Source organism: Hoplias malabaricus, chromosome 5, assembly GCF_029633855.1.
Source record: "Hoplias malabaricus isolate fHopMal1 chromosome 5, fHopMal1.hap1, whole genome shotgun sequence".
NCBI lineage: Eukaryota > Metazoa > Chordata > Actinopteri > Characiformes > Erythrinidae > Hoplias > Hoplias malabaricus.
This window is the reverse complement of record NC_089804.1, coordinates 38,745,220-38,770,722: the sequence shown is the minus strand read 5'-3', so window position 1 is coordinate 38,770,722 and position 25,503 is coordinate 38,745,220. Positions and strand designations below refer to the sequence as shown.

Genomic DNA, 25,503 nt, shown 5'->3' with positions numbered 1-25,503 from the left:
ATATATCGATAAGTTATGACCGATTTAAATGAACGGGGCTTTTTTTCTGTGACCAGAAATAGATAAGGCAGAAATGAGGCCAGTCTTAGCCTGGAGCTTTAGCTTTGATTGCTTAAAAAATATTTCCTGTAAAGTCAGGAATAGGGAACCCATTACTGTGCAAAAGTCAGAGACCACCGAACATTCTAGCCAATAGGTAAAATAAGTAAAGGTGAAGAACATAATTATGGAAATATTATCAGCATTTTCAGTATTCCCACCAGTTATAATGTTTTTAACCAGACTGGCATAGAAAAGGCCCTGGAGGGGGCGCCAGTCCTTCACAGGGCAACACACCCTCACACCTATGGACACTTTTGAGTCACCAATCCACCTACCAATGTGTTTTTAGACAGTAGGAGGAAACCAGAGCACCCGGAGGAAACCCAGATGGTCACGTAGTATTAAAAATGACCATTTTGATTTCATTAAGAAAATTATGTCCATGATCAAACTGCCTAAACCAAACTTTTTTGATACAATTTTATCCCCAAGAACAGAACAAATTGATGCACATGCTCTTGCAGCACATTTTCCTTTATACAACTCAAAGAATACATTCGTTCATTCATTCATTATCTGTAACCCTTATCCATTTCAGGGTCGCAGTGGGTCCAGAGCCTACCTGGAATCATTGGGCGCAAGGTGGGAATACACCCTGGAGGGGGTGCCAGTCCTTCACAGGGCAACACACACACACACACACATTCACTCACACACTCACACCTACGGACACTTTTGAGTCGCCAATCCACCTACGAACGTGTGTTTTTGGACTGTGGGAGGAAACCGGAGCACCCGGAGGAAACCCACGCAGACACAGGGAGAACACACCACACTCCTCACAGACAGTCACCCGGAGGAAACCCACACAGACACAGGGAGAACACACCACACTCCTCACAGTCACCCGGAGGAAACCCACGCGGACACAGGGAGAACACACCACACTCCTCACAGACAGTCACCCGGAGGAAACCCACACAGACACAGGGAGAACAAACCACACTTCTCACAGACAGTCACCCGGAGGAAACCCACGCAGACACAGGGAGAACACACCACACTCCTCACAGACAGTCACCTGGAGGAAACCCACGCGGACACAGGAAGAACACAGCACACTCCTCACAGACAGTCACCCAGAGCAGGAATCGAACCCACAATCTCCAGGTCCCTGGAGCTGTGTGATTGCGACACCTAGAATATCAAATCAAATCAAATCAAATTTATTTATATAGCGCTTTTCACAACTGATGTTGTCACAAAGCAGCTTCACAGAATTCCAGTAAGACAAGATTTGACATGAAATGTAAAGACAAATGTAAAACCCTCAAGTGAGCAAGCCAGGGGCGACAGTGGCAAGGAAAAACTCCCCCAGCTGAGGAAGAAACCTTGGGAGGAACCAAGGCTCACAAGGGGTGACCCATCCTCCTCTGGTCAATCTACTGGTGATGATAGTTAGTAGTCCATGAGAACTTCAGTGTAGGGACAGCTTCAAGGCACTTGGTGGTTGCTGGAGCGTGGGCAGCTGGTCTGAAGAGTGGAGGAGGATCTCGACAGTCATCCATCAGTGTCCAGACAGACAGGTGGGCAGTCGTTTACTCGGAAAGATGTAAAGGGATGGAATTAGTTTTGAACTGTTTTGTGTTTGTAAAGTAGAAAATATGAAAATTTCCAGAGTGTGGCTAATGACTCCGGCAGATCTGACTATGACAGCATTAACTAAAAGGAGAGAACCAGGAGGACACACAGACACGGGAGCATCCTGAAACACTGGCATCCCTCCGCTCCACCGTCAACAAACCTGAGTGATCGCGAGAAGCGGCGGGACGACAGCACCAGCGTCTCAGTATACTATAATTCCCTGTGTCCATGGACCCCCCGGATCTGCCGCCTTTATCTATGGGGGAGCATTAGCTACCAAATGATAAACTAAACAAATGAGTTTTTAGCCTACATTTGAAGATTGCGACTGTGTCTGAGTCCCGAACATTTTTTGGAAGATCATTCCAGAGTTGGGGGGCTTTATAAGAAAAGGCTCTTCCCCCAGCTGAGGCCTTCTGAATTCTGGGAACATTTAAAAATCCAGTATTCTGTGATCTGAGTGAACGTGGAGGCTCATAATAGGAAATTGTATCTTGAAGATATTCAGGAGCAAGCCCATGTAGAGCTTTATATGTTAATAACAAAATTTTGTAGTCAATGCGGAATTTAACAGGCAGCCAATGAAGTGATGATAAAACTGGGCTGATATGTTTAAATTTTCTAGTTTTAGTGAGGACCCTAGCTGCAGCATTTTGAACTAGTTGAAGTTTTCTTAAATTGCTGCTGGTGCATCCTGACAGTAGTGCGTTACAGTAGTCAAGCCTTGAAGTAATAAAGGCATGTACTAATGTTTCTGCGTCCTGGAGGGATAAGGCATTTCTAATCTTAGCAATATTGCGAAGATGTAAAAAAGCTGTCCTAGTGATACTACCTATGTGTTGATCAAGAATACAGTGAGCAATAAATTCTACTTTTCATTTTCACAGATTATGAATGACCTGAGGGTATATTTCACATTTACATTTTCAGGCTCAGCAGTCTTGAGTCCTTGATTAGGCAGAGTCAGGTGAAATGTTGCATTAAACACAATAGATTTCTCATTTAATGCCACTGTTCAAAACACAGAGCATTAACTACAAGTCTCTTCACTACTGAGATGTTGATGACACTTGTGCTGATGATACTTGGTCCGGATTCATGCTTGATCCACATTCTTTCAGACCCCCATTCTTGAGTAACCTTCACAGATCAGATCTAAAGGAAGAGTTTGGTTATCCAGAGATGAAAGATCCAAAGATGAAAGTGCATACGGAGATAATAGAACAAAAGTCTAATCACGTCATGCGATCAGGGAGTTGAAGCTTTTGCCTGCTACAGAACCGTGGAGTTCCAGCCGTGTGTGTGTGCTGAGACGGCCAGTTTTTGGGCCGTGTGTAAAAAGCTTGAAGTGTAACGTCATACTTTTGCTCTCCATAGTGTGCAATTCTAATCCCAGCCCGGTTCCTCCTGGAATTCAAAACACTTTCAGAGTGTGTGCATGAAAGATGCGTCCGGTTCCAAATTGGAGGGCTGTTAATCACTCTGCATCGTGTTTTGGCCGCGGCGGAAGGCAGAAAGCCGGTCGCATGCTGCTCACGAGGAGTTTAAGGCTGAAATATTACAACCATTTTTTTTCCTGGGGTGTGGGTGGGGTCCTGGCTGATTAATACAGGGCTGTGCTCAGACTGGCATAAAGTAAATGAAAGCAAGGCAGGTCTAATAGCAGAGCTGTGATGTATTAGAGCCAGAGAACGAGAGGTTGACACTGAAGGCTCTCGACCTTCTGCTGGGGTTGTGTGTCATTGTTTTTCCAGTCAAGGCTTGGTCGTAATCGCTAGAACCATCTTTTTACCTCTCATTTTACTGCATTTTGTTAATGAGCTTGTGACAGGTTGCTGTAATCCAGAATGTCATGTTCCAAACACAAGCACATTTTTATTCTGAATAGAGGTCTGCAACTCTGTTCTGTGGGTTAGCACTGGTCTGAGGATTGGGTTGAGTTCCAGCCTTGATTTAACTCAACTGATCCATGTGCCAGGGTCTTTACGAGCATCTGGGTGTTGCTGGCAGGTGTACAGGCTTCTGCACAAACTAACACCACAGGCCAGGACTATAGAAGTAAGCTATAATGTTTTCTGCTCATCCATTTTGCCCATGTCTCAGTCTTTGTTGATCTAGACCAGTGTTGATTTTAGCAGCTGACTTAGACTAAAATGTGTGTTAGATTTTGTTTCCTTTTTTGTCATTTAATTAGCCTAATTTTAGTCTTGAATTTTTAGAGGTCTTATTGTTTTACAGGTATTATTTATTACTATCTTTCCGAAACAAAAGTTTAAAAGTAACGTTACATTCAAAACGTGTTAATATCCAAAATAATGGAAGGAATATTGCCACTGTTTGCATTGGAGACTGAGTTAACTCCAGAAATTTCAACTCTGTGAATCACTGGCCGAAAGTTGAACATTTGATTCTTTTGGAGTTGACTCCTGGTCATTCTCTCTATGTTTGAAATGTCAGTTTTTATAAAAGACAACAACCAATAGATGGAGCATTTTCCTGTTTTTATTTCCTTTTAATTCTGTATTTCTTCAAATCAGAAATTTTTATTTGTTAATGAAAAGTGCAAAACATTTTGTTGTAATTCTTTGAGTTCTCGTCTGGGTTTAGTAGTAAAATATAGGTAGTCAATGAATGTATTTTATCATAGTTTTTGTTAACAAAATTACCACGAATGTAGCCATTGACTGTGTCTGTGTGCTCAATGGTTTTGCAGGAGAACATTAACACCTAGCACAGCCTGACACCTGAATTCAATCAGAACCAAACCATATCATCAAGCTTAGAGTCATGTCCTAATGTTCTGTGGTTAGTTCTAGATCATATACCTCACCCCACGTCATCCCAAATGTATTGAAATAAGATTTATTGCTTTTTGCAGTTCCACTGTTCCACACCATATGCTGTGTGGCTTTATGCCCCTCTGGCTGATGCTTGGCTTTGAGCATTCCATGATTTTGCAAGCTTTTCTACAGAGATCCTACAATCAGTGATTTCACCTTCGTTCACCAATGTTGTTCACAACTTTGAACATGTAGTAGCCCCCTCATCCAAGTCTGCAGAGCAACAAATATTACCACGTGTCATCTCGACCATTTCCCCTACACCCCTCCTGAGTTCACTGAATATGACCTGCGAGATTGCAGTAGGGAATGCTAATCAATCCTCCAGCCCCCTTATGAAGGATCACGTTTCAAGGAATCAATTAGGCCATGTGTTGGGGGACATATGTTAGCGGCGGTAACGGAGCACATGCGCATGCACGAGTGCCCTCACAGCAGCCTTGCACTAATTCGCTGGCGTGATGGAGGAGCCGGAGAGCTGCTGTTGTCACGTATCCCTTAGCTGTGACAGATAACCCCATGGCCCTCGCGCCCGAACTGTATTTTTCACCAGACGCCGGCTCCTCGGCTCTGGTCCCTTAGAAATGTATGTAATATCTCAGAAGCCCTCAATCACGCCAAAGGTCAAAGTGACATAGGAATCAATGGCCCATCGGGGACTCTTAAGGACGCCTCCAGGGCCAAAGATAGACCACTTGGCCGATGGCTTAATGCTCCCTGTGCTCGTTTGTTTAGGCCTGGACTATCTGCCGAGCACTTGTACAGCTAATCTCATTTCCTTTCACCAGAGCTTCTGTTGGAAGAGGTTCTGTACACAATTCAAACAGATCTGTCTGATGTTAAACACGGCTCTCGTAATTTATACACAGAGGCTGAGTAAGTGCACAAATCATGTGCTGTCACCTAACCCTCAGACATGAGTGCAAACACGTGTGGTGTGCAATATTTCAGACCCCTAGATTTCACCTGATATCAATGCTAATGGAAGGTAGCGCCTTTGCTTCAGTAACAGACTCTGCACTAGTTACTGGAACATTTCTGTGAAGATTTGATTACATTCAGCCTGAAAAGCATTACAGAGGTTGATTAGTAGTTGATTAGTAGTTCCACTCCAACTCCACTACACACCAACTCCAAAGAAAGCCATTCCACTGCTACACTGCACAAAATCTGGGAGGTCTATTCCCCTTTAACACTGGGCATTGTGAGTTTAAAGAGCAAACCCAGTGGCTTTTAGCCCTGAATAGACCTCAAGAGTCTGTGTCAGCTTTCAGAGGTCATTGTGAAATAGAACTCAGCTCAGGGTGAGGGATGTAAACATTTGGGAACTGAATAAAGACATACTTTGTCCCAGACACACAAAACGATAAAGTAAATATTAAACACATTTTTCTGTCAGGAATGGGAAAGCTAATTGCTAGAGCTAACTAATGCATAGAAGAGTGATTTGTTTTCTGCTTTTCCCTCATCCATATGTTCCTGCATAGTATCTGTCCCCATGTGCTCATCTCCTCATATCTATATAGCCATGCCCATGTCCTCATGACTACTCACGGGTATTTTGTGTTTCCAGATTTATATTCCAGATCCATTGTCAGAGTGCTGCTCAGTTATTGCTTGTGGTTTCTTTGTTCCTGGTTTGGTTGTGCCTTGTCTTTTATGGTAGTCTGTACTTTAGCACCCCCCACCCCCCAGCCTTGGTGGTTATTCAATTTATTTATTTATTTACACATTTATTCAATTTGTCTCTGTTATCTTTCTTTATAATGATCGTTATTTCCTGGTTACCATTATTAGTGTCTTTGTCTATTGTGTGTTTGGTTTGTCAAGACTAGGGTGACCAGACGTCCTCTTTTACCCGGACATGTCCTCTTTTTTAGACTTAAAAAAATGTCCGGGCGGAATTTCACAAACGTCCGGGATTTTGTTTTTCTAGAGCTTACATAGAACTTCGAGAAGTTTCGTTCACAAACTAGTCCCGCCTTCCCCTACTCCGATTGGTTGACTTGAGTGAGAAGGGGGTGTGGTGAAGTAGCCTAAAATCTTCTGATTGGACGGTCTGACTGTAGAGCTACCGTTATTGGTCGATACCCTTCTCTGTAAACATTTAATTGGTCAATTCTGAACGTCAGTAGTGCCCCCCCCCCCACCCCACCCCAGAGACGTGTCCTCTTTTTCACCATCTCAGAGCTGGTCACCCTAGTCAAGACACTCTCTGTTGTAAATTTTGTTGTCTCATGTTGGTTTGTCTTTTACATATTAGTTTACGCTAATTTCCCCTCATTGTTCTGTTGTTATTCTGTCTCTTTACATTGTTTTGTTTACTTTTTCAGGATATATTTAGCTGTGTTTCCTCAATTTATGTCGTTTTGTTCACTTTTGGTTGTTGACTGATGAATTTATTCAGTGATTTCCTTGTTTTAATATGAAGCCTCATCTCCGCGCTGACTCCCGTGCCTCGTTTCTTGTTTCCACTGTCTATTGCATAGAAAATGAAAAATGTGATACATTTCATATGAGTTTATTATGAAAATATATACATATAATTTATGTGTAAAATAACGTGTCTGGTTTTCCACTCAGCACATGTTCTTGTATCATTCTCCATTCTGATCAGAGGAGATGGATGTGAATAATTGATGGTGTTGGTGTTTCTCCTGTGCACTTGTGTTGTGTGTGTGTTATTTTGTTCCCTCTCTCTTCATGAAGAGAACATATGTATAAAAGATCAAACCCCACATAGCCTTATTTGCTTGATGTGCCTTTGGTGTTGGAGAAGTTAAGGTGGAAGATAAGGAGCAACATGCCACACCATGAAGAGAGAGTCCTGCTCACCTCGTTGACAAATGAGCTCACCAGCTTTACGTACGGTGGCTGCTTCTTTACTAGTGCGTCTGAGATGGGTGGAGCTTTTCTTCATTATTCATGAGGAATCAGGGTTGATGCCCCACTAGGATCAATCCACTCCATGGGTCTCATACTCTTCTAGGAGACACTAACCAGGTGGTCTTCATCTACCTGTAAGACTCTGTACTATACCTCTATATAAAATGTTATAGACATGACTGCTCCGATGGGGGGACCCGCTCTAGGGAGCATAAACTAGTTCACTCAAGCACTACAAAGCAGATTCTTAATCTAATGTGAGTTGTGCTGTTGTGTGGTTTGACTGGTACCTACAGTACATTCTGTGAATGAAAACATGGTGTATTTCCCACTGGCTCGTGTTGTTAGCATCATATCCTCCACTTGGTGAAAGTTTGAAGAATCCAGGAGGTATAGAGCAGTTATAGAGTTGTGGCGGATGCACAGGTTCCATTATGGTTCATTTATTTCCCTCACCTCCCAGCGGCAGATGCGGTTTAAAATAAGGATGACATGCGTGGAGCTTCTGAGATTAGCGTCTGACGGCAGGCTGAGGTTCATCCGATCACGTGTGTCAGATGAACAGCCTCCATTAGCTTCTTTACCTTCTTTAGAAGTCATTATTTTTTTTCCCAGCACACAATGATGTTTTGACAGTGGTTTTATATTCATTCATTACTTGTATCCGAGGTGCAATTGCTTTGTCGTCCCAGAATGAGGCGGTTTATTCTTCACAGAGTGGGTCCCTTACATGGGGGATCATGTTTGAAGCAGAGAACCGATTCTGAGATACGTTGAGGCCCCTGGATGTCAGTGTCGAGGAGAGTCACCGATGGAAATGACCGACTGCACCTTTAAGCCCTGCTGTTTAAATATGTTTAAATATTAGCCTCTTGCTTCTAAGCAAGGCCAGTATGTCTGATATGGACGTCCGGTTCTTGTGATATTCTCTCTGTGCAGTGGCTGTGGGACCAGATGAGCTCCTGATAAGCATTGAGCGTCCTGACACTTTTAGTGTTTAGCCATGGCTGATCAGAAAATTGAATCTAAATAAGATTTCTCTATGAAAGCCACACGTAGTCCTCCTACACGATAAACAGAGGCGATAGACTTAAAAAAGTAAAAGTGTTTCAATTAAAAACCCCAGAAGCCGGCTGGTAGCATTTGCTTTGCAGATGGAAAAGTAGCTCTGTTCTGTTTGAGCAAATACGCTCTTTAGCACCATTATGACAAGCATCAGTTTAGTCCAGGTTTAGAATACGTTGTCTAAAAAGTTATAGCTTCGGATACTGGATTCAACTTTGTGTAATATTCATGGGGACACCGTGGAGCAGCTGTACATGAGTCTAATCAACAAGCCCAATGCCAAGTGTTGGCTAGCTGGGTATACAGCCCCTAAACATAGGGTTGTGGATATCTTTGGAATGTGCTTGGAGTGGAGTCTGATGATACTATAGTTCTTATGGCTGAATGCCACCAAATCTTCACAGAAATGTTCCAACAACTAATGGAAAAGTTGCATTTTAGCAAAGCAAAAGCAAGACCTAAAAGAGGCTTTGCTCTTGACTGATCTTCACAGAGAGAAACGAGAACGAGCCCATTCATTTACATCCTCTAGACCAAGACCAGACTTCAGTACTTCAGCACTTTGAGCATCAGCCTGCTCCTAATAATTGTCGGGTTTATAAATAAATATGAACGCCATAAATATTTTCCCATTCATTCAGATCCTGATGACTTCAAATGGCTCTCCAGCCAAGTGCCTCCGTCTCTTTTGCAGCCAGTCTATAAGTATTTAATCGCTCATTATCAGAATAACAACGAGTTACCGGCGCAGCCTCGCAAGCGCTCTCGCGCACGTCCGACTCCATTAATGTCAGTCAAGCCATTGGAGAGCGTCTGGCGGCTTCGAAACGATGATGAAATCTTTCAGCGCTGCCTTATTGATGTAGCAGTACTTCTGGGATCTTATTTACTGGCGCGCTCCTCTTACAAACAAATTTAATGAGGACCTACTCAGGGGCTCAGCTTCATTTCTGATCACAACTCAAACACACACTCGTCCCTCCCGCCTGCTGCCTGAATAAACCGGACTCGTCAATACGCCCCACTGACGGCCAGGACGTTGGAATTCTCCTGACGCGCCCGTGGGTTTGATCCGCTCTCAGGTAAATGTAACACTAGCGTGAGAGGTTATGTGTTGATGGCAAATGGAATCAAATGTGTTTACTGACCTTGAGACATGGCCTCGGTGTGGTAAATAATGATACGTTGTAATTCTCCTGTAGGTCAATACCGCCGGCTCCAGCCTGGAGCCTGCCCCACTGCAGCGTTTTGGTTTGTTCTACTGTCGGGGACATGGGCAAAGAAAAAAATAAAAGTCCTGTACTGGTACATTGTCAGTACAAATATTCCTTCAGGGGTAGAACAGGGGTCTTCAGATGTGTACCTTGAAGGCATCCTCTTCTCCAGAAGCAATTCCAGTTTGCACCTTTTCATAATACTTTCATAAAACCTTTTTAAATCGAAAAAACAAAATCAAACCTGGAGTCCATTTCAATTCATTTCAAATTTAAAAAATATACAACTAAATATTTGTTGTAAAAATGATTCAACTGTATCCCAGAATTAATGGGACTATGACATAACATTGAATGACCATCTTTTTGAGAGTGTACCGACTCTGTAAATGTTGAATTCACTTTAATAAAGCATTAATATGTAACCTATAATGAACATGGTCTTATTACAATGTAATAAAGCCTTTAATATACATCTATTGTACATTTTAATGCCAAAAATTTAGTCTTTCTTCACAAAAGCCTGTCATTTCAGAGAGGGCTGATTCTGCTAATTCATTTCCACATAAATACAATATGGACTAGGTTTTTTGAGACTGTAAAAGTGGAAAATGTTGCAATATTAAGACTTATTTTAATGTTTTAAACGTCTTTCCTCTTTTTTTATCAAAAACTGTTTTCACTAAAATTAAAGGCCCTTAAAAAGTGAGATTATAACCCATGTCTATATGAGAGAATGAGTGAACACATAATCTCCATTAAGCTTGGCTGTCTGGGCTATGCCTTGCGTGCATGAGACGTCATGAGAAATTAGCTTGTCATTTTGCCCACATCGTTCTGGGGGTGGTGGTTGTGGTTGGGGGTGGGAGTGCCCTTGTGAAAATCACAGCCTCCTAGGCCTTCTCTCATGCTGCCTTCCAGTCTGATTGCATCCGTCTCCAAAGACAAGCTCAGTGCAGCAGCCGAGGCAGTGGCTAGGATTTAATTTGCTTCTCGTTCCACTGATGTTTGTATCCTATAGCTTGGCTAAGATGAGGATGGGATGAAAAGCACCCTCTAATACTCTAATACTCCCCGGCGCAGCACTGTATGCATCAAGCTGATTACCAGACGCTGATCTGGGATCATCCCTCCATCCCTGTCCACCTAATCTCATTCATTACCGTCCGCGAGCAACAGCTGATCCAAGATCAGGACGCCTAATCGCAGAAATTCCATATCCTTCACCTTGGACTGGGAAGAGTTTACGATAAGTGAATGTCACACTCAGTTTATTGATTTTTTTGATCATGCACCACCATGAGGCCCAATACTTTTTGACCCCTGTTCTAAGGACCTCCTGTGTTCCCTAGGGTTCCCTGAGTTCTGAATGATACAAGGATTGTCCCTTCAAATAAGGACCTAGCTACCGTGACTTCCCTGGGTTCCACAGGTTGAAAGGATTGTGACGTTCCTGCTGTGATAGTGCAAGGAACTGCCCTTACCTGCTCCCCAAACCTGTGACTCTAACGTTTGTTTAAATGTTCACCTAGTGAAAGACCATTGCCTGATTGAACTTTTTATTGACCACACTGTCAAGTACAAGAGTTTAGAAAAAAGAGATGAGCATGTCCCTGGGAGAATGACATTGATTTTTATGTCTGTATTATATCCCTTCTGTAGAAAGAAAGTCTCTGAATAACCGTGTGGGTGATTTTTACACTGTATGTCCAATGATTTGTATATAGCCTCTATAACCTCTGCAGAAAAGCATGGAATGTAATAGGCTGCTCTGGAATAGCTGGAGGTTAAGGTCACTACACTTTTAAAAATAAAAGTGCTACTATGGATATCTTTGAGTGATATCATAGAACAACTTTTGATTCCCCAAAGAACCATATTTGCTAATAACTTTTAAATGGGTAAAGCACCTTAAGATTTTAAAAGCTTCTTCCCACTCACACGTGTCTATTGCATCCCTCAAATATCACTTTGTGTCACGTTTTTTTAAGTGTGCATGGTCAGTGCCATGTGTTATAGAGTTTGGTATTGGGTTTGGAACAATGCGGCTTGGGAGAAAGCTTACAGAACGAGAATGAATGAATGAATACATACATACATACATACATAGTGCAACTGGGTTTTCAGGAGGGATGGATCTCCAGCTAATGCCTTTGAGATGAGTTGAAACTGCACTTGTAGTTCAGAACGAACGATCCAGCATATGTACCTGACCTCACTAATGTCCTAGTATTGTTCCAGCATCTAATTCAGAGCTAGATTCTAGAAGAGTACAAGTTGTTGCCGCTGAACCGGAGGGTAAACCCCTATTAGAAGTAGTATCGGATGAGCAGGTGCTGTTAGCTCTAGAGTCTGTGTTGAAGTTGCAGTTCTCTTCTCTGTGGGACTGGAATAAATTGTCTTCAGATATTAAGAGAGTAATAATTCTTCCTCTCATAGAACTGACTTTTATTCGTGTTTTCATTATTCATCTGCCATGCCGTTTTTATTTTTTTGCGAGTTCTGCGTGGGTGTGAGATTTAATATTTGCAAGATCACCAACACCATACATCACTTGGCATAAGAATGTATGGTGCAGGACCTGAAGCTGCTTTTGTATGAAAATAAACAGCATATTGAACAACGGGGGCAGTTCCGCTGGCATGATCCGATGGTGCTAATACATGAGACGTGATAGCCTGAATTTCTTTGAAAAACAATGTTGTCCAACCAGGCAGGGTTTGTGTATTCCAATATTTCTTTATCACGTCTAAAGAGTGTAATAAACACACTTGCCCACTTGGAGCAATGTGCCAGTGTCAGGTTTTCCTGCTACTGAAGTCTGACATACACACTCTACTACAACTACCCATGTCACATAGGGTCCCACTTAGGTATAAGGTCATGGTCATGCATGGGTTGCTGATAGTGGTGGTGTTAGGGTTAGAGTGAACCTATGCTGTAGATCCCACATCGGCGCAAACCCTAAGTCGTAGCCTGCCACACACCTCCCCACAAATTTAACTACATCTAGTGTAACCTTCCTATAAGGATGTGATTGTATTAAGCAGCAGCACTCTTCCTGAATACTGATATTGCATGATTGCTTAAGGATCTCATCCCAAATGTATAGTATGTGAGTATATTTCTTCAGAGAACACAGTTTCACAACTACACTGCTACATCCTGGGGAGCTTAATGTTCCTCCCACCAACACTTGGTATTTGATTTGACAGTAACCATACATTGGAAATCACACCAAAGAGGTGTATTGCTAACAGTGTTGGCCTGTACAAATGGTAGGCCTGTGCCCTTGCCTGCTTTAAAACCCCACTCTGTAATAAAAACCAGTCTGTTTGCGTGTGTACGAAGAGTCCTATTGATCTGTGTTTCTTTTTCTCTGAAGCATATGTTTACATTTGCCGCTCGACCTACTCCGGGGCCTAGGAAGGAAAAGTGCGCCTGTGTTTTTAATGTGCTTCTCTGAGCTTCTGTGGGCTGGGATTGCACTTTTGGTCGATATTTATTTATGGGCTCGTCCACAGAAAGCCCTGACGGGGTGTGCTTTTTGACTCGAGAGGTCATGGCAACCCAGCAGCTTTGCAACCATGGCAATGGCTACCTTACGACTTACTGGAACACTCTGAAGACAGCACTCGGAATGAGTGGAGTTAAGAGGAACTCGGATAAAGGTCTGGGCCTGATACTTGGTGTGAGCAAAACTCTTCTGAAGCAAAGTCATTTGACATTGAAACCTTACATGGTACACTTCTGGGAAGGAGGACATCAGCAGTATCATCTCTAGCTCACATTTCTGTGAGGATTTGACCGCATTCAGCAGTTAGGAGTTTAAGTACTGATGATGTTTGATGTTTGAATCATTCTGAGATAGATATGACAATGCAACCCAAATGTTTGGGAATTCTATATTAGAAGGTTTGGAACTCTGCAGTTATTGAGTCAGCAGAGTGTTGTCAACTTTTTTATGCACTTTTTGACCCAGCTCTATAACTTATCATGGTCTGCCATGTGACTGACATCCTGTGGTTCCTAAACATTGGTGTATCTGGTGTAATGGTATATCTAAAAGGACAACATTTTACAAATTGACTTTCAATCCTGTTGCAATTTCTTGGTCAAATGTATACTTTTCAAATGACCCTTTCTTTCAAAAATGTACCTGTGGTAATGACATTGAATGAAAAACCTGAATTCAATAATTATGTTGTCTGTCCTAGACTAAGGCCACCATACTCAATAGCAAGTGTTGGTATAAAGCCCAACATGCCCCTAGAATAAGAACTAGAACTACTGAATAATAAGAAGTAGCTAAAGTCCTGCAGAATACTCACTCTGTTCATACATGACCAAAAGTTTTTGGACCCTTGTATAGCAAAGCAGTTAAATATATTAATTATTAATTGGTCCTTTCTTTGCTGCAGCAGTAGCTCCTACTCTTCTGAGACGGGGGAAAGGGGAGCCTGACTGGGATCCTAATGAGGATTAGGTTCACTTTTGAGCCCTGTATTTGTTGTTTTCTCCAGTGAAATAAAAACACATCCGGCAGAGAGGACTTTGCATAGCAATAACCACATTTACCGCATCTGTGTATTTGCTGTTTGTTCCGCTCGCGTTCTCAGGTGAAGTCCGGATATTTAAGGCTGTGTGATCTTGCGTACGTGTGCGGATTATTGGATCCGAGGCTAAACGCAGACTGAAATGCCTCCTGGATCGGGACGATTACACGGCAGAGCAGCGGGCGGCACGCTCAAGGTTACAGATAAGGATTAAACGCGTGACCCCCCTGCGTGACCCATGCTGCAAAACCCACGTGAGACGACACTGTTGGGGCTCATTCTCTGAGGAAGGTGTGGAGAAACACATTAGATGACAAAGCTGATAAGTGATTATACGTGTGCTTGCAAGTATCACACACACAGTGCAGCCTGTACACACCAGGGCCTGAATGATACCAATACCTGTATTAGTCATTATAGTATAGTACGTTTTAAAGGTGGTATATATGATGTTTAAACAATAATATAGCAGCAGACAACTGATTTCTAGGTCAAGTTTAAGTGGAATAAGTGCTTCCTGAGCTGAAAATTAAGTAGCACTCCCTCACTGTGTGTTGTCTTTTGCTCTTTGTTTTCTTAGCCGGTCTGTCTGTGTGTGCTTCTTAGACCAGCCCTATGGAGATGTTGACCCTCCCCATGTTTTGTACTCGCCCCCCCAACCCCATCATCTATAATCAGCATTGTACATGCAAAATGGCAGATTATCCAAAATGTGTTAAAAAATAAAATAAATAAGTAATAAATTAAATTAAATAATGTTCTTAAGCAAAAGGGAAAACATAACTGAAGTTTGGTTTAAGATGCTTCTGCTCTAGTGTGACATCTACTGCCAAAATTTTACATATATCACCTTTAATCTTATACCCCATTTTATACAGTTTTTACTGGCCATTGGTCGGGCAGTGATAGTTCTTTGTGTCTTTAAACAGACATTATCCGCACACATCATGTCTGTCAGGTTATATTAGATTATTTTAGATAGATCTGAAGTAAACTGTTTTTAAACATGGTTAACCCTATGTGGGAAGCCCTCTCTGTGGAGCATAAACTGGTTAATTCAGGGACTACTGATCAGAGTTCTCAGATGAGTGGGAACTTATGAACAAAATGTTAAAATTTAATGTGAAATTAAAATGGCTGATTTCTAAAGTGAAAATATTATATGAGTGATATTGTTTATATAACATTTTCACTGCTTTTAGATAAAAAATGCTTTACCGACCAACGGTCATCAGTTCTCAGTTCTCACTTTTTTTCAAAACAAGCAAAGAGTCATTAACTCCTGGGATCCTTTCTCAAACTGACAGCCAGTGGCCTGGATGTGTCAGAATTGCTGTACATCTTTTTTTTTTTTCTTAAAAAAAAAAAAAAAAAACAAGGCCACCCTGGTGTGTGTGACCCACTCTATGAAGCATAAACTAGTTCTTTCTGAGACAACCTTTTCTTCTATTGGCATTGGTAGCATTACCCATTATGTTATTATACCATCCCCTATACATTTGTACGTGATTACTTTGTTATTTATTTATTTATTTATTTATTTATTTATTTCTGCTGCTGGGGGGAAGCCGTGGGAACAAAGAATCATTAGATTCCAGTGGTGATAAGTATGTACACGTGGGCGGGAAAGCAAATATCACATATGTAGATGTACCTGCGCATTATCAGACCCTGCATGGCATTGGATTGATAACTCCAGTCATTAAGGACATGTAAATTATCATTAATTGGATCGTTGCTGTGCGCTCCGAACTAATTGCTGCATTCTTACTCTTAATTGTGGAATGCTTGGATTCCGTCCGGAATGCTAATGGCTGGGACAGCTGGTGCACACACGCTTTCTGTTCTACTTTTCTTTCCCCCACCCGTTCTCATCCTTATTTTGGAATATCGTCTGGGATAGCTTCCAGTACACAGTCAGTGGTCCGATGCATGCCCAAATTTGACTGTGTATCTGTGTGTGTGTGCGTCCAAATGAGGGTTGATCCTACACATGTATCAGCGTGGGTAGGCCTCAGTGTCTGCTTGTGCCTTCTATGCACCTGTGTATGTGTGTGAAGGGGAGAGAGAGAGGAGAGAGAGAGAGAGAGAGCACAAGTGCCACAGTGGAAAATGCTCTCTCGTTATCTCTAGGCCACAGCCTTGATCCTATACAAACACCCCCATTCCCCAAGACCCCCCTAAGACCCTCAGAGACACTCACGCAGGTGTAATTTAACCCTGATTTCAGTAATTCTTATATGAACAATGATGTTTAACCTCTTCCATATTATATAATTCCATGTAATTAAACTGAGAGGACATGTTCATGGTCATGTGCCAGTTTATCTATCAGGCAAACACTGAAAACACACACACACACACACACACACACACACACACACACACCACTGACAATAGAGAAACATTTAGTTTTGCAGTTACAGATCCATCTGTTGCTTTTGTCTTCAATTGCCTTTTTTTCTAAGAGCTCCAGCAGCACTGCTGTGTCTGATCCACTCAACCCAGTGCAGCGTACACTAACACACCACTGAGAACAATTCACCGCCCAAAGTATACCTGCTCTGTGAAAGTGGGGTAACAAACTATGCAGAGCAACAGATGGCCTACATCCTGGCTTTGTCCACATATTCCAAAAGGGGCAGGGTCCAGCTGTGGCTATGTTGACCCAGCAGGTTTGTTTCATATCGGAGGGAAGCTGGGTAGTTTTTTTTAGCCTATTGATCTGGTCTCAGCTCTCCTGCTGCGCTTCCCCAAACCGTGAAAACGTGAAAAAGAGAGAGCGCCCCCTCAGCCGATATGTTTGTTAGGGAAGCCGGAGAATATGGGGCCTCCCGGAGACTCGAAATCCCTCTCGCCACGTTATGGATTATTCTTTTGTCAGAGAGGCTGCCATCACTGATAGTCTTTCTGTCGTTGACAGGGCCCGCTGAGACGCTTTTTAAAAATAGCCCGGCTTCTGTTTGTTTGTCTACAGTATGCTGAGGAACTGTTGTCTTGGCCGAGTGGCGACACAGTCCTCCCTCATTAATGCCATCTCCGGCGATTTTTATTTATTTTTTTTGCCTCGCTTTCAACTCCAGTCATTATTTAAAGTGAAGTGTTTACGGCTCTCCGCTCCAGCAAGGCGACTAATCACGAGTCTTTCTATCGCTTCTCATCAAACTTGATAGAACACTGGAAGTAAACCATAGTTCAAAGCATTCATATTTTGGAAAGCACTTTTTTTCTTTTTTAGAAAAAGAGTTTGATGTTCTTGTAAACTTCGTAAACTTGTAAACAATCCATAACCTACCATAGGGGCCATATATTATTACCAGGGTTGTGATGTCACAGTCATATGACTGCCCTCTCAAATTAGAGCCAATTAGAGTGAGTGTTTAAATGTTGTACCCTTCATGGCTGTCGGAAAATGCATGGCTGAGTTTTCCATTGATATGTTTTAATTTCTTTAAAAAATTCTCTTTCTTCTCTTTCTCTCTCTCTCTGTCTCTCAGAGCTATGGCTACATTCCGTTTTGGACAGCATGTCATAAAGACCACGGCCGTGTTCCTGCAAACAGAACTGTCCTTCGCTCTGGTCAACCGGAAGCCAGTGGTCCCTGGGCGTATCCTTTTTAATGACCCCCAAACTGCCTGGAATATTCTCGACAAGCTGATGGACGGTGTTCTTCCGCTTGGAGAGCAGGTAAGATGGCTCCTTCTGGTTCCCTGGGCTTTGCTCAGGAACACGGTGTGCTCAATAGAGCAGGCGCCATGTTTGGTTGGCCGTTGCTTGGCAACAGTTTGCTCTCGGTTTAGTTCGACTTGACCTTCGGGTTGGGCCACATAAACAGATGTTTACAGCCTGACCCCGCAGGAGAGACGTTCATTTTGGGGGAAAAGGAGAAAAGTGTAAGTATAAGGAACAGAGAACAGGGCTGTGTGATTGGTTAAAAGTTGTTTTGACTTGCCTTTAACAACTCCAACATGAGCTATGACTAACAGCGGAAAAGCAAAAGGAAAAGCAAAGCGCCTCCACTCATCATCAGTCGTACTTTCACCTCTTTCTTCCCCCTCATTCCGAAACGGAATACTTCCCTTTTTTTCACTTTTGTCTATTAATCTTATTGCTCAACGTGCGAACGAGGGCCATGCATACATTTGCATGATGTCCATCGCTGATTTGTTTGAATAATGCGCTTGGTATCTTTTTTTCTGAATGGTAATAAGTCCTTGGCTTTGTACGAGCCATCTTTGAGTGTTGGGGCTTACGTAACCCTTCCGTGTTTAGATTAAGTGCATATGGAAATATGGAAATAGGTTTCTTTTTTTTCCTTTTGCCATATTATAGGGCATCTCTTCGCACTCCTAAAGGCTCGAGAGGGAGCAGTTGTTCTGCAGCAATAAGGAATATATTAGCATCCTTTAATCACAAATGTGGCGTAGAGTCAGAGAATAAAACCGGCTTGAGAGCTGTTCTTGGGCCAAACTTGATCAGTTGGGAGCGAAAGGTCAAGAGCATGCATGGAAGCATGTGTTGTTGACGTATATACAGTAGAAGGGAGCAGTATGTGATGAAGCTATGAACAGGGAGAGTTTGAGAACTTATCTGGAAGTTCTGCTTGAGGGAGAGTACAGCACAGTGTGAGTTCTTTGACAGCAGTGCTCCTTGTAATATTTTCAGCCTGGTCTCAAGGTGAATTTGTACATAAAACAACATTCACAGACAGTCACCCGGAGGAAACCCACGCAGACACAGGGAGAACACACCACACTCCTCACAGACAGTCACCCGGAGGAAACCCACGCAGACACAGGGAGAACACACCACACTCTTCACAGGCAGTCACCCGGAGGAAACCCACACAGACACAGAGAGAACACACCACACTCCTCACAGACAGTCACCTGGAGGACACCCATGCGGACACAGGGAGAACACACCGCACTCCTAACAGACAGTCACCCGGAGGAAACCCACACAGACACAGAGAGAACACACCACACTCCTCACAGACAGTCACCCGGAGGAAACCCACGCAGACACAGGGAGAACACACCACACTCCTAACAGACAGTCACCTGGAGGAAACCCACGCAGACACAGGGAGAACACACCACACTCCTCACAGACAGTCACCCGGAGGAAACCCACGCAGACACAGGGAGAACACACCACACTCTTCACAGGCAGTCACCCGGAGGAAACCCACACAGACACAGAGAGAACACACCACACTCCTCACAGACAGTCACCTGGAGGAAAATCACCCGGACACAGGGAGAACACACCACACTCCTCACAGACAGTCACTCGGAGCGGGAATCGCACCCACAACCTCCAGGCCCCTGGAGCTGTGTGACTATGACACTACCTGCTGCACCACCATGCCGCCCTGTAACATATTAGACAATTGAATTAAATGTTGGACTTCAGTAGATACAGGGCTGTAGATATATATTAAAAAATAAAATTAAATCAAAGGCTTGTATAAATCTCACAGTTTGCTGTGATTAATCATGATTGATCACATTGTCCCTTCTTAAGGCTGAAGCTTTTAACAACAGTCCTTAATAAGGGTGTGTGTTTAAAGTGAGTGAGTGTTAGTTATGATATTTAATACATATTTCTGCAGAAATGAAATATAATTACATTCTGAACTCAAGAGTGGCGATGCTGTGTTTACTCCGCTAGACAAACCTCTAATATATCACTAGGCTCTGTGCGTGAATAACGGGAGGAAGTTTGGTAAAATTATTCATTAGCATTAAAAATATTAACGTTTTAGTAGTTAACTTATTAAATTATATTTGTTTAGAATATCACAGGCTTTTTAAAGGACCTAAGCGTTTTTTAAAATATCTCCCTATGTCAGTACTGGTAGAGCTGTAGGTGTACATGTTATTTCGGGACCTTGCTGGGAGAACAGCGCTAGGCTTAGCGTGTAGTGGCTCTGATGATGTCCTTTGTTCAGACAATCTCTCTGAGAGCAGTTTGGAGTTGGACATGTCACACAGCGAAGATCCGAGTGCCCTTGGCAGCTGTCAGACAGCAGGACAACTCCTGAAGAACAGCCTCTGGGATGGAGTGATGGAGGGAGGGATGAAGGGAAGGATGGAAGGAGGGATGGGGCTCCTCAGGGAGGAGAGGATATCCGACCGGCTTTAGGTAGCACAGTTTGAGTACATCTCAACACAGTCCAGACTCACAGCTGCTGTGGGAGAGGTGGGATAGAGTCTCTAATTCCCTGTCTGCTTACTCCACCTCTCTACAATCCAGAGATATTGGATGCTGCTCCAGGACTCCAGAGGGCAGAGTTCTACTGCTGCACATCCCACCTTGGGAGGGGGGGGGGGGGGGTTATACACGTCTAGAGAACAGTTAGCATTGGGCATGATGGTCTTAGGTCTCTCTCTCTGTGTCTCTCACACATAATGTATTTAAAGAGGGATTTTCAGGGTTTTTTACTTTCACCGTCCTTCCCTCTTGATGTCAGACTGTTTTATGAGCCAATGACACCACCCCCCCACCAGCTCCCGCCTCCAGATCCTCTACACCCAGCTCACACCGCTCTCCACCACACTGGGCTGCAGTGCTATGAACTCCCCCCTGTACCCACGAGCTCAGCCTCTTTCCTGCACTTCTTCTCTGACCAAGGTTAACTTTCCCCATTTCAATTCACAATGCCTGCAGGTTTGATTTTAGCTGAGAAACCGTGACGAACACCTGCTGCTCAACAGTATCAGCCCTATCAGGAATGAATGTGAATTGAGTGTTAACAAGAAAGCTCATATGTTTACGGGTTTAGTATGAAGAACCAGTATACCATCTTGTGAAATGGTAAGCACATAAAGCGCATGTTATTTGGCAACATTTCAGCCAAGATGCATTTTTATTTTTCAAAAATTAACAGTGATTACAGTGAAACTTTATTGGGAGTTTACAAGTGTAAAATGTCCATTTGAAGCAAGAGGAGCCTGGTCTTGTGTGAGTGGAAATAACTGCCTGTGGATGTTGCGAAATGACTGCAGAGGTTTTATATAAGGGTTATGGTGCATAAAATCCAAAGCCAGATGTCAATGGCTTGTATAGTTCCAGAACAGGGCTGTCTGGACATCTGTATACAACACCCAGACTGGTGTCAAGGTGAAAACATATATATTTAATTTCCTACAAGAGTACACATTCACAGGATTTGTAAACGCTTTATGAATTCTATGTGAATATCTGGCAACCCAGTATGAAAAGCAAGCCTACAAATGTAACTTTAGGAAATCAGTGTGTTGTGTTTGTGTACTGCTATCGCTAAGCTATGCATAGCTCTTCTTTGAGTACATGATAGAAACTTTGAGTGTATGTAGTGAAACAGCGCCACCAGTGGATGGAAGATTCCTTAGTGAAGAATGACAATGTTCTTGTAGTTATGGTCTTTCAGTGAACTGTTCATGTTTTACACATGATATCAGCCTGGCACCACCATCTTCATTATGCTATCACCTTCGCTGAATGTCTTGTCTGAACTCCTTACTCTGGTAATTGAAATAAATAGGAAACAGTGCGTATGAGTGGATATAGCTGTCTAGGTTTGTTGCAAAATGGCTGCCAAGTGGATAGACTTTAATATAAGAGTTTCAATACTAATCAATCCAAAGCCAGAGGTCAATGACTTGTATAGTTCCAGAACAAGGCCATTTGGACATAGTCTGTATGCAGCGCCATCGTGGCTACGCTATTGCCTTTGCTGAAGCAAGAGAGTGCTTGTCTCATATAGGTGATACATAGGCTGGGAAAGTGTTCAGAGGAGGGTTTTATACTGTTTACTTAAGCACTCTCCAGTTGCGCGGATCTCATAATGGATTTGTGGGTAAATTAACAAGATGAATAGAGCCTTATTGTCTAAGGAATCTGACTGTTGATTACCGTGGCTTTGAAGCAAGTATGTGAATGTTGTGTAGTGGAATTGTGTACAGAGATTTCCCCGTAATCAGTGTGTTGTGATAATGGATTTCTTACTTTATTCTGGCTTCATATTTTCAGCCCTGACTTATACACACACCCACACACTTGTATTCCTATCTTTGTGGGGTTTTCATTGATTTGACATTAGCCAAAAGCTGCCCAAAGCTTTGCCATGTTCACTATTTAGTGCACTATTTTGGGGTTCTGGTGTCTGAAGATGAGGTGCATAATTTCCTGTGCACTCAAATAATTTCCCAATGCACCCTAGTAAGTACCGTGTTTCCCCGATAGTAAGACACCCCCGATAGTAAGACGCAGTGTGGGTTTTAGGGGGGTCGGCTAATGTAAGACGTACCCCGAAAGTAAGACATAGTAAACTGTACGTTGGAAAAATATAAGCCATAGTACCGGTACATTTTGCTGCATTAACTGCGGGATGCGGACAGATCTGGAGCGGAATGAGCGGAGGGATGTGGAGGCCGCGGGAGCAGCAGTAATGTTGTCCGTGGTCCAACACGCAGCCTCAGTGCCCTCATGTGCAGCCGCTGGTGGCCGCTCTGATCATGGAATAAATCTGTTTTATCTTCCAGTATAACATATTCAAACTGTTCGTTCTTACCGTTTTTCATTGTTTTACATGTTATACATGGAAATACCGTCATGATACAGTTGTAACAAGACATTCTTGGCACTTGCTTTTATAAAACTGTTTTATGGTGAATACCATACTGTTCAGGTTGTTAATAAATGTTAATTTTATGGTTAAAACAAAAATCGACATTTTTTACCAATATAAGACATACCCCGAAAGTAAGACATAGTGGGACTTTCGGGGGTAAAAAGAATGTAAGACACTGTCTTACTTTCGGGGAAACACGGTAGTGTACAACTGTAAATGTATCGTATTAGACAGAAAATACCCATAACATGTTATAGTGTTTGGTACACGTAGTGCACTATGTTTTGTGTAAAGTGTAAAGTCAAATGTGTTTTCACAATGTCACCACAGACCTCCCCATGCTCCACCCTCATATTTGTTGTTATTTGGCACCTGTTAGACCTCTTAGTCTGATGTAATATGTATCTAGGGATCATCTCTGTTACTTATGCTGTTATGCTGTAGATCAGATGCGACCCAAGGTTGGTGACTTTGGTTTTCTAATTTTGCTGTTATTACCCAGAACCAGAGCAAACTTTGAAATTGTTACTTTTTGCCTTTCTCCGTCCTTTCCTGTCACCTCTAGGAAAGTTGGATACTGTAGCCGTTGCTAATTTGTAAATGCTAATAGTGGCCTTGTCTTGTTTTATTAGCGGATTTTATGGTCAGGGAGAAAAAAAAGATATATCTGTGTCTCATTATCTCCTGAAAAATGATGATTTATGTAAATGTTTCTATTCAACATGTCCGCCAAACATCAAAGCCACAGGGATTAGCATAATAGCATGACATCAGCCACATCAGCTAAAACTAGCCATTGTATTGGTCTTTCAGAGGAGGTTATTTTCAGCTGTTGAGGAGAGAGTCGGTGGTGTGTTTGTGATTTTGTGTGTATGTGTGTGTGTGTGTGTGTGGGGGGGGGGTGTAGTACCCAGAGCCTGCTATGAAATATTCTGGGAAGATATATTATCATTGATTTTTTTCTCCTCAAATGGTAAATGATGTTTCCGTTGAGTCACTGTACAAAGATGCAATTTTCCATTCCAGTTTAAACAGTTCCAGATACTCAGTCCATTTTCTGCTGATAAAGGGAAACATCTTCCCTGGAATATGCTTCTGCTATCTTTATTAATTCCAGGAAACTCTAATCTGTTGGATAAAAGTAAGAGCATATATGATCAAGCTCTTCCTCAGAATCCAAGCCTCTTTCAGATCAGATGTGCTAACAAGTGTATTTTGCACTCTGCTGGAGATTATCCTTCCACCACTTTGAAAGACTCTTCATTCTGTCCACAACTTCACTTGGTTCCTACTGACCGAACAGTGCAAAGGGTCAGTATTGGAAAAATACGGTATTGAAGAGTTCTAGAAGCTGCTAGCAATGAGAATATGGACGAGTCATACGCTCTGTGCAGAAAGAGCAAGCTACTGTTTAAAGTGTGCAAGCTATTTCTACAGTAGTACGGTATTATTCAAAACCTCAGACTCCTAATGTAAGGCCCACGAGTCACTGCATATTTTTGAATAGCAGGGATTAACCCCCAGGATTCACACTTCTAATGAGTGCTGTGTGAAACAAGATCTCTCTCTCCCAATGATTAGGCCTTCAGGAGTGGAACAGAAAGCCTCAATACCAACTCACAGCTGATTTGATTAGGAAGTGTATTAATCAGTTATGGATGAGTCCAACTTAGAGAAAGAAAACATCAGTGTAGGACTTTGGAAATTTCTAGTTATTATATTCCTCACTGATAGCAATAGAGTTCAGGAAAAAGTTTTCTGGGGAGTTATGCTGAAGGAGTCTCTGTTAAACTGTAAAATACTGGGTGGAATATTGGTAAATGGCTGTTAAAGGTTAAAATGTTTTTATTTAGGAAAAGCAAAACATTTCAAAACGCGGACACAGGGAGAACACACCACACTCCTCACAGACAGTCACCCGGTGGAAACCCACGCGGACACAGGGAGAACACACCACACTCTTCACAGACAGTCACCCCGAGGAAACCCACGCAGACACAGGGAGAACACACCACACTCTTCACAGTCACCCGGAGGAAACCCACGCAGACACAGAGAGAACACACCACACTCCTCACAGACAGTCACCCGGAGGAAACCCACGCAGACACAGAGAGAACACACCACACTCCTCACAGATAGTCACCCGGAGGAAACCCACGCAGACACAGGGAGAACACACCCCACTCCTCGAATGCTGGAGAATAGAAATAAAAGCATAAAATATGATTAAAACAAATAGACAAATAAATCATGATTAAAAATGATTCAAACTAAGAGAAATATAAAGCATTAGAACATATTTGAGATCTAGCAACTCAGAAAGTCTTTTACATGGATAGTTACAATAAAAAAAATAAAGTGCAGTAAGAATATGGTAAAACATAAAAGAATATTGAAATAGAGATTAAAGTACAGTAATAATAATAATAATAATAATAATAATAATAAAGCCCCTGTGATGATTTCAAAAACTCTTTGGAATGAAAAGGATAGGAGGATCGTATCATGATATTTGGTTAATCATCTTCCTCATGAATGCATTAATCTCTTCAATACCCCAAATAGCAGATTGCTGGAGATCTAGTAATCCCATTAAAATTCATAATTAGCAATGCTCCCTCTTTCTTCCTGTG

At 42.5% G+C, this 25,503-nt stretch overlaps 1 protein-coding gene across 3 annotated transcripts in view; it reads left to right on the top strand.

Moving 5' to 3' along the window:
- fhit (fragile histidine triad diadenosine triphosphatase) overlaps positions 1 to 25,503 on the top strand; it is a 284,283-nt gene that overhangs the window by 80,412 nt on the left and 178,368 nt on the right. For 2 of the 3 annotated variants that reach the window (XM_066672616.1, XM_066672617.1), the window contains exon 3: positions 17,745 to 17,854. In XM_066672616.1, the coding sequence (XP_066528713.1) occupies positions 17,749 to 17,854 (106 nt within the window). In that variant the 5' untranslated portion in view covers positions 17,745 to 17,748. Of the gene's footprint in view, positions 1 to 1,247; positions 1,629 to 17,744; positions 17,855 to 25,503 lie in introns of those variants that run through there. The other variant, XM_066672619.1, reaches the window with a different exon arrangement.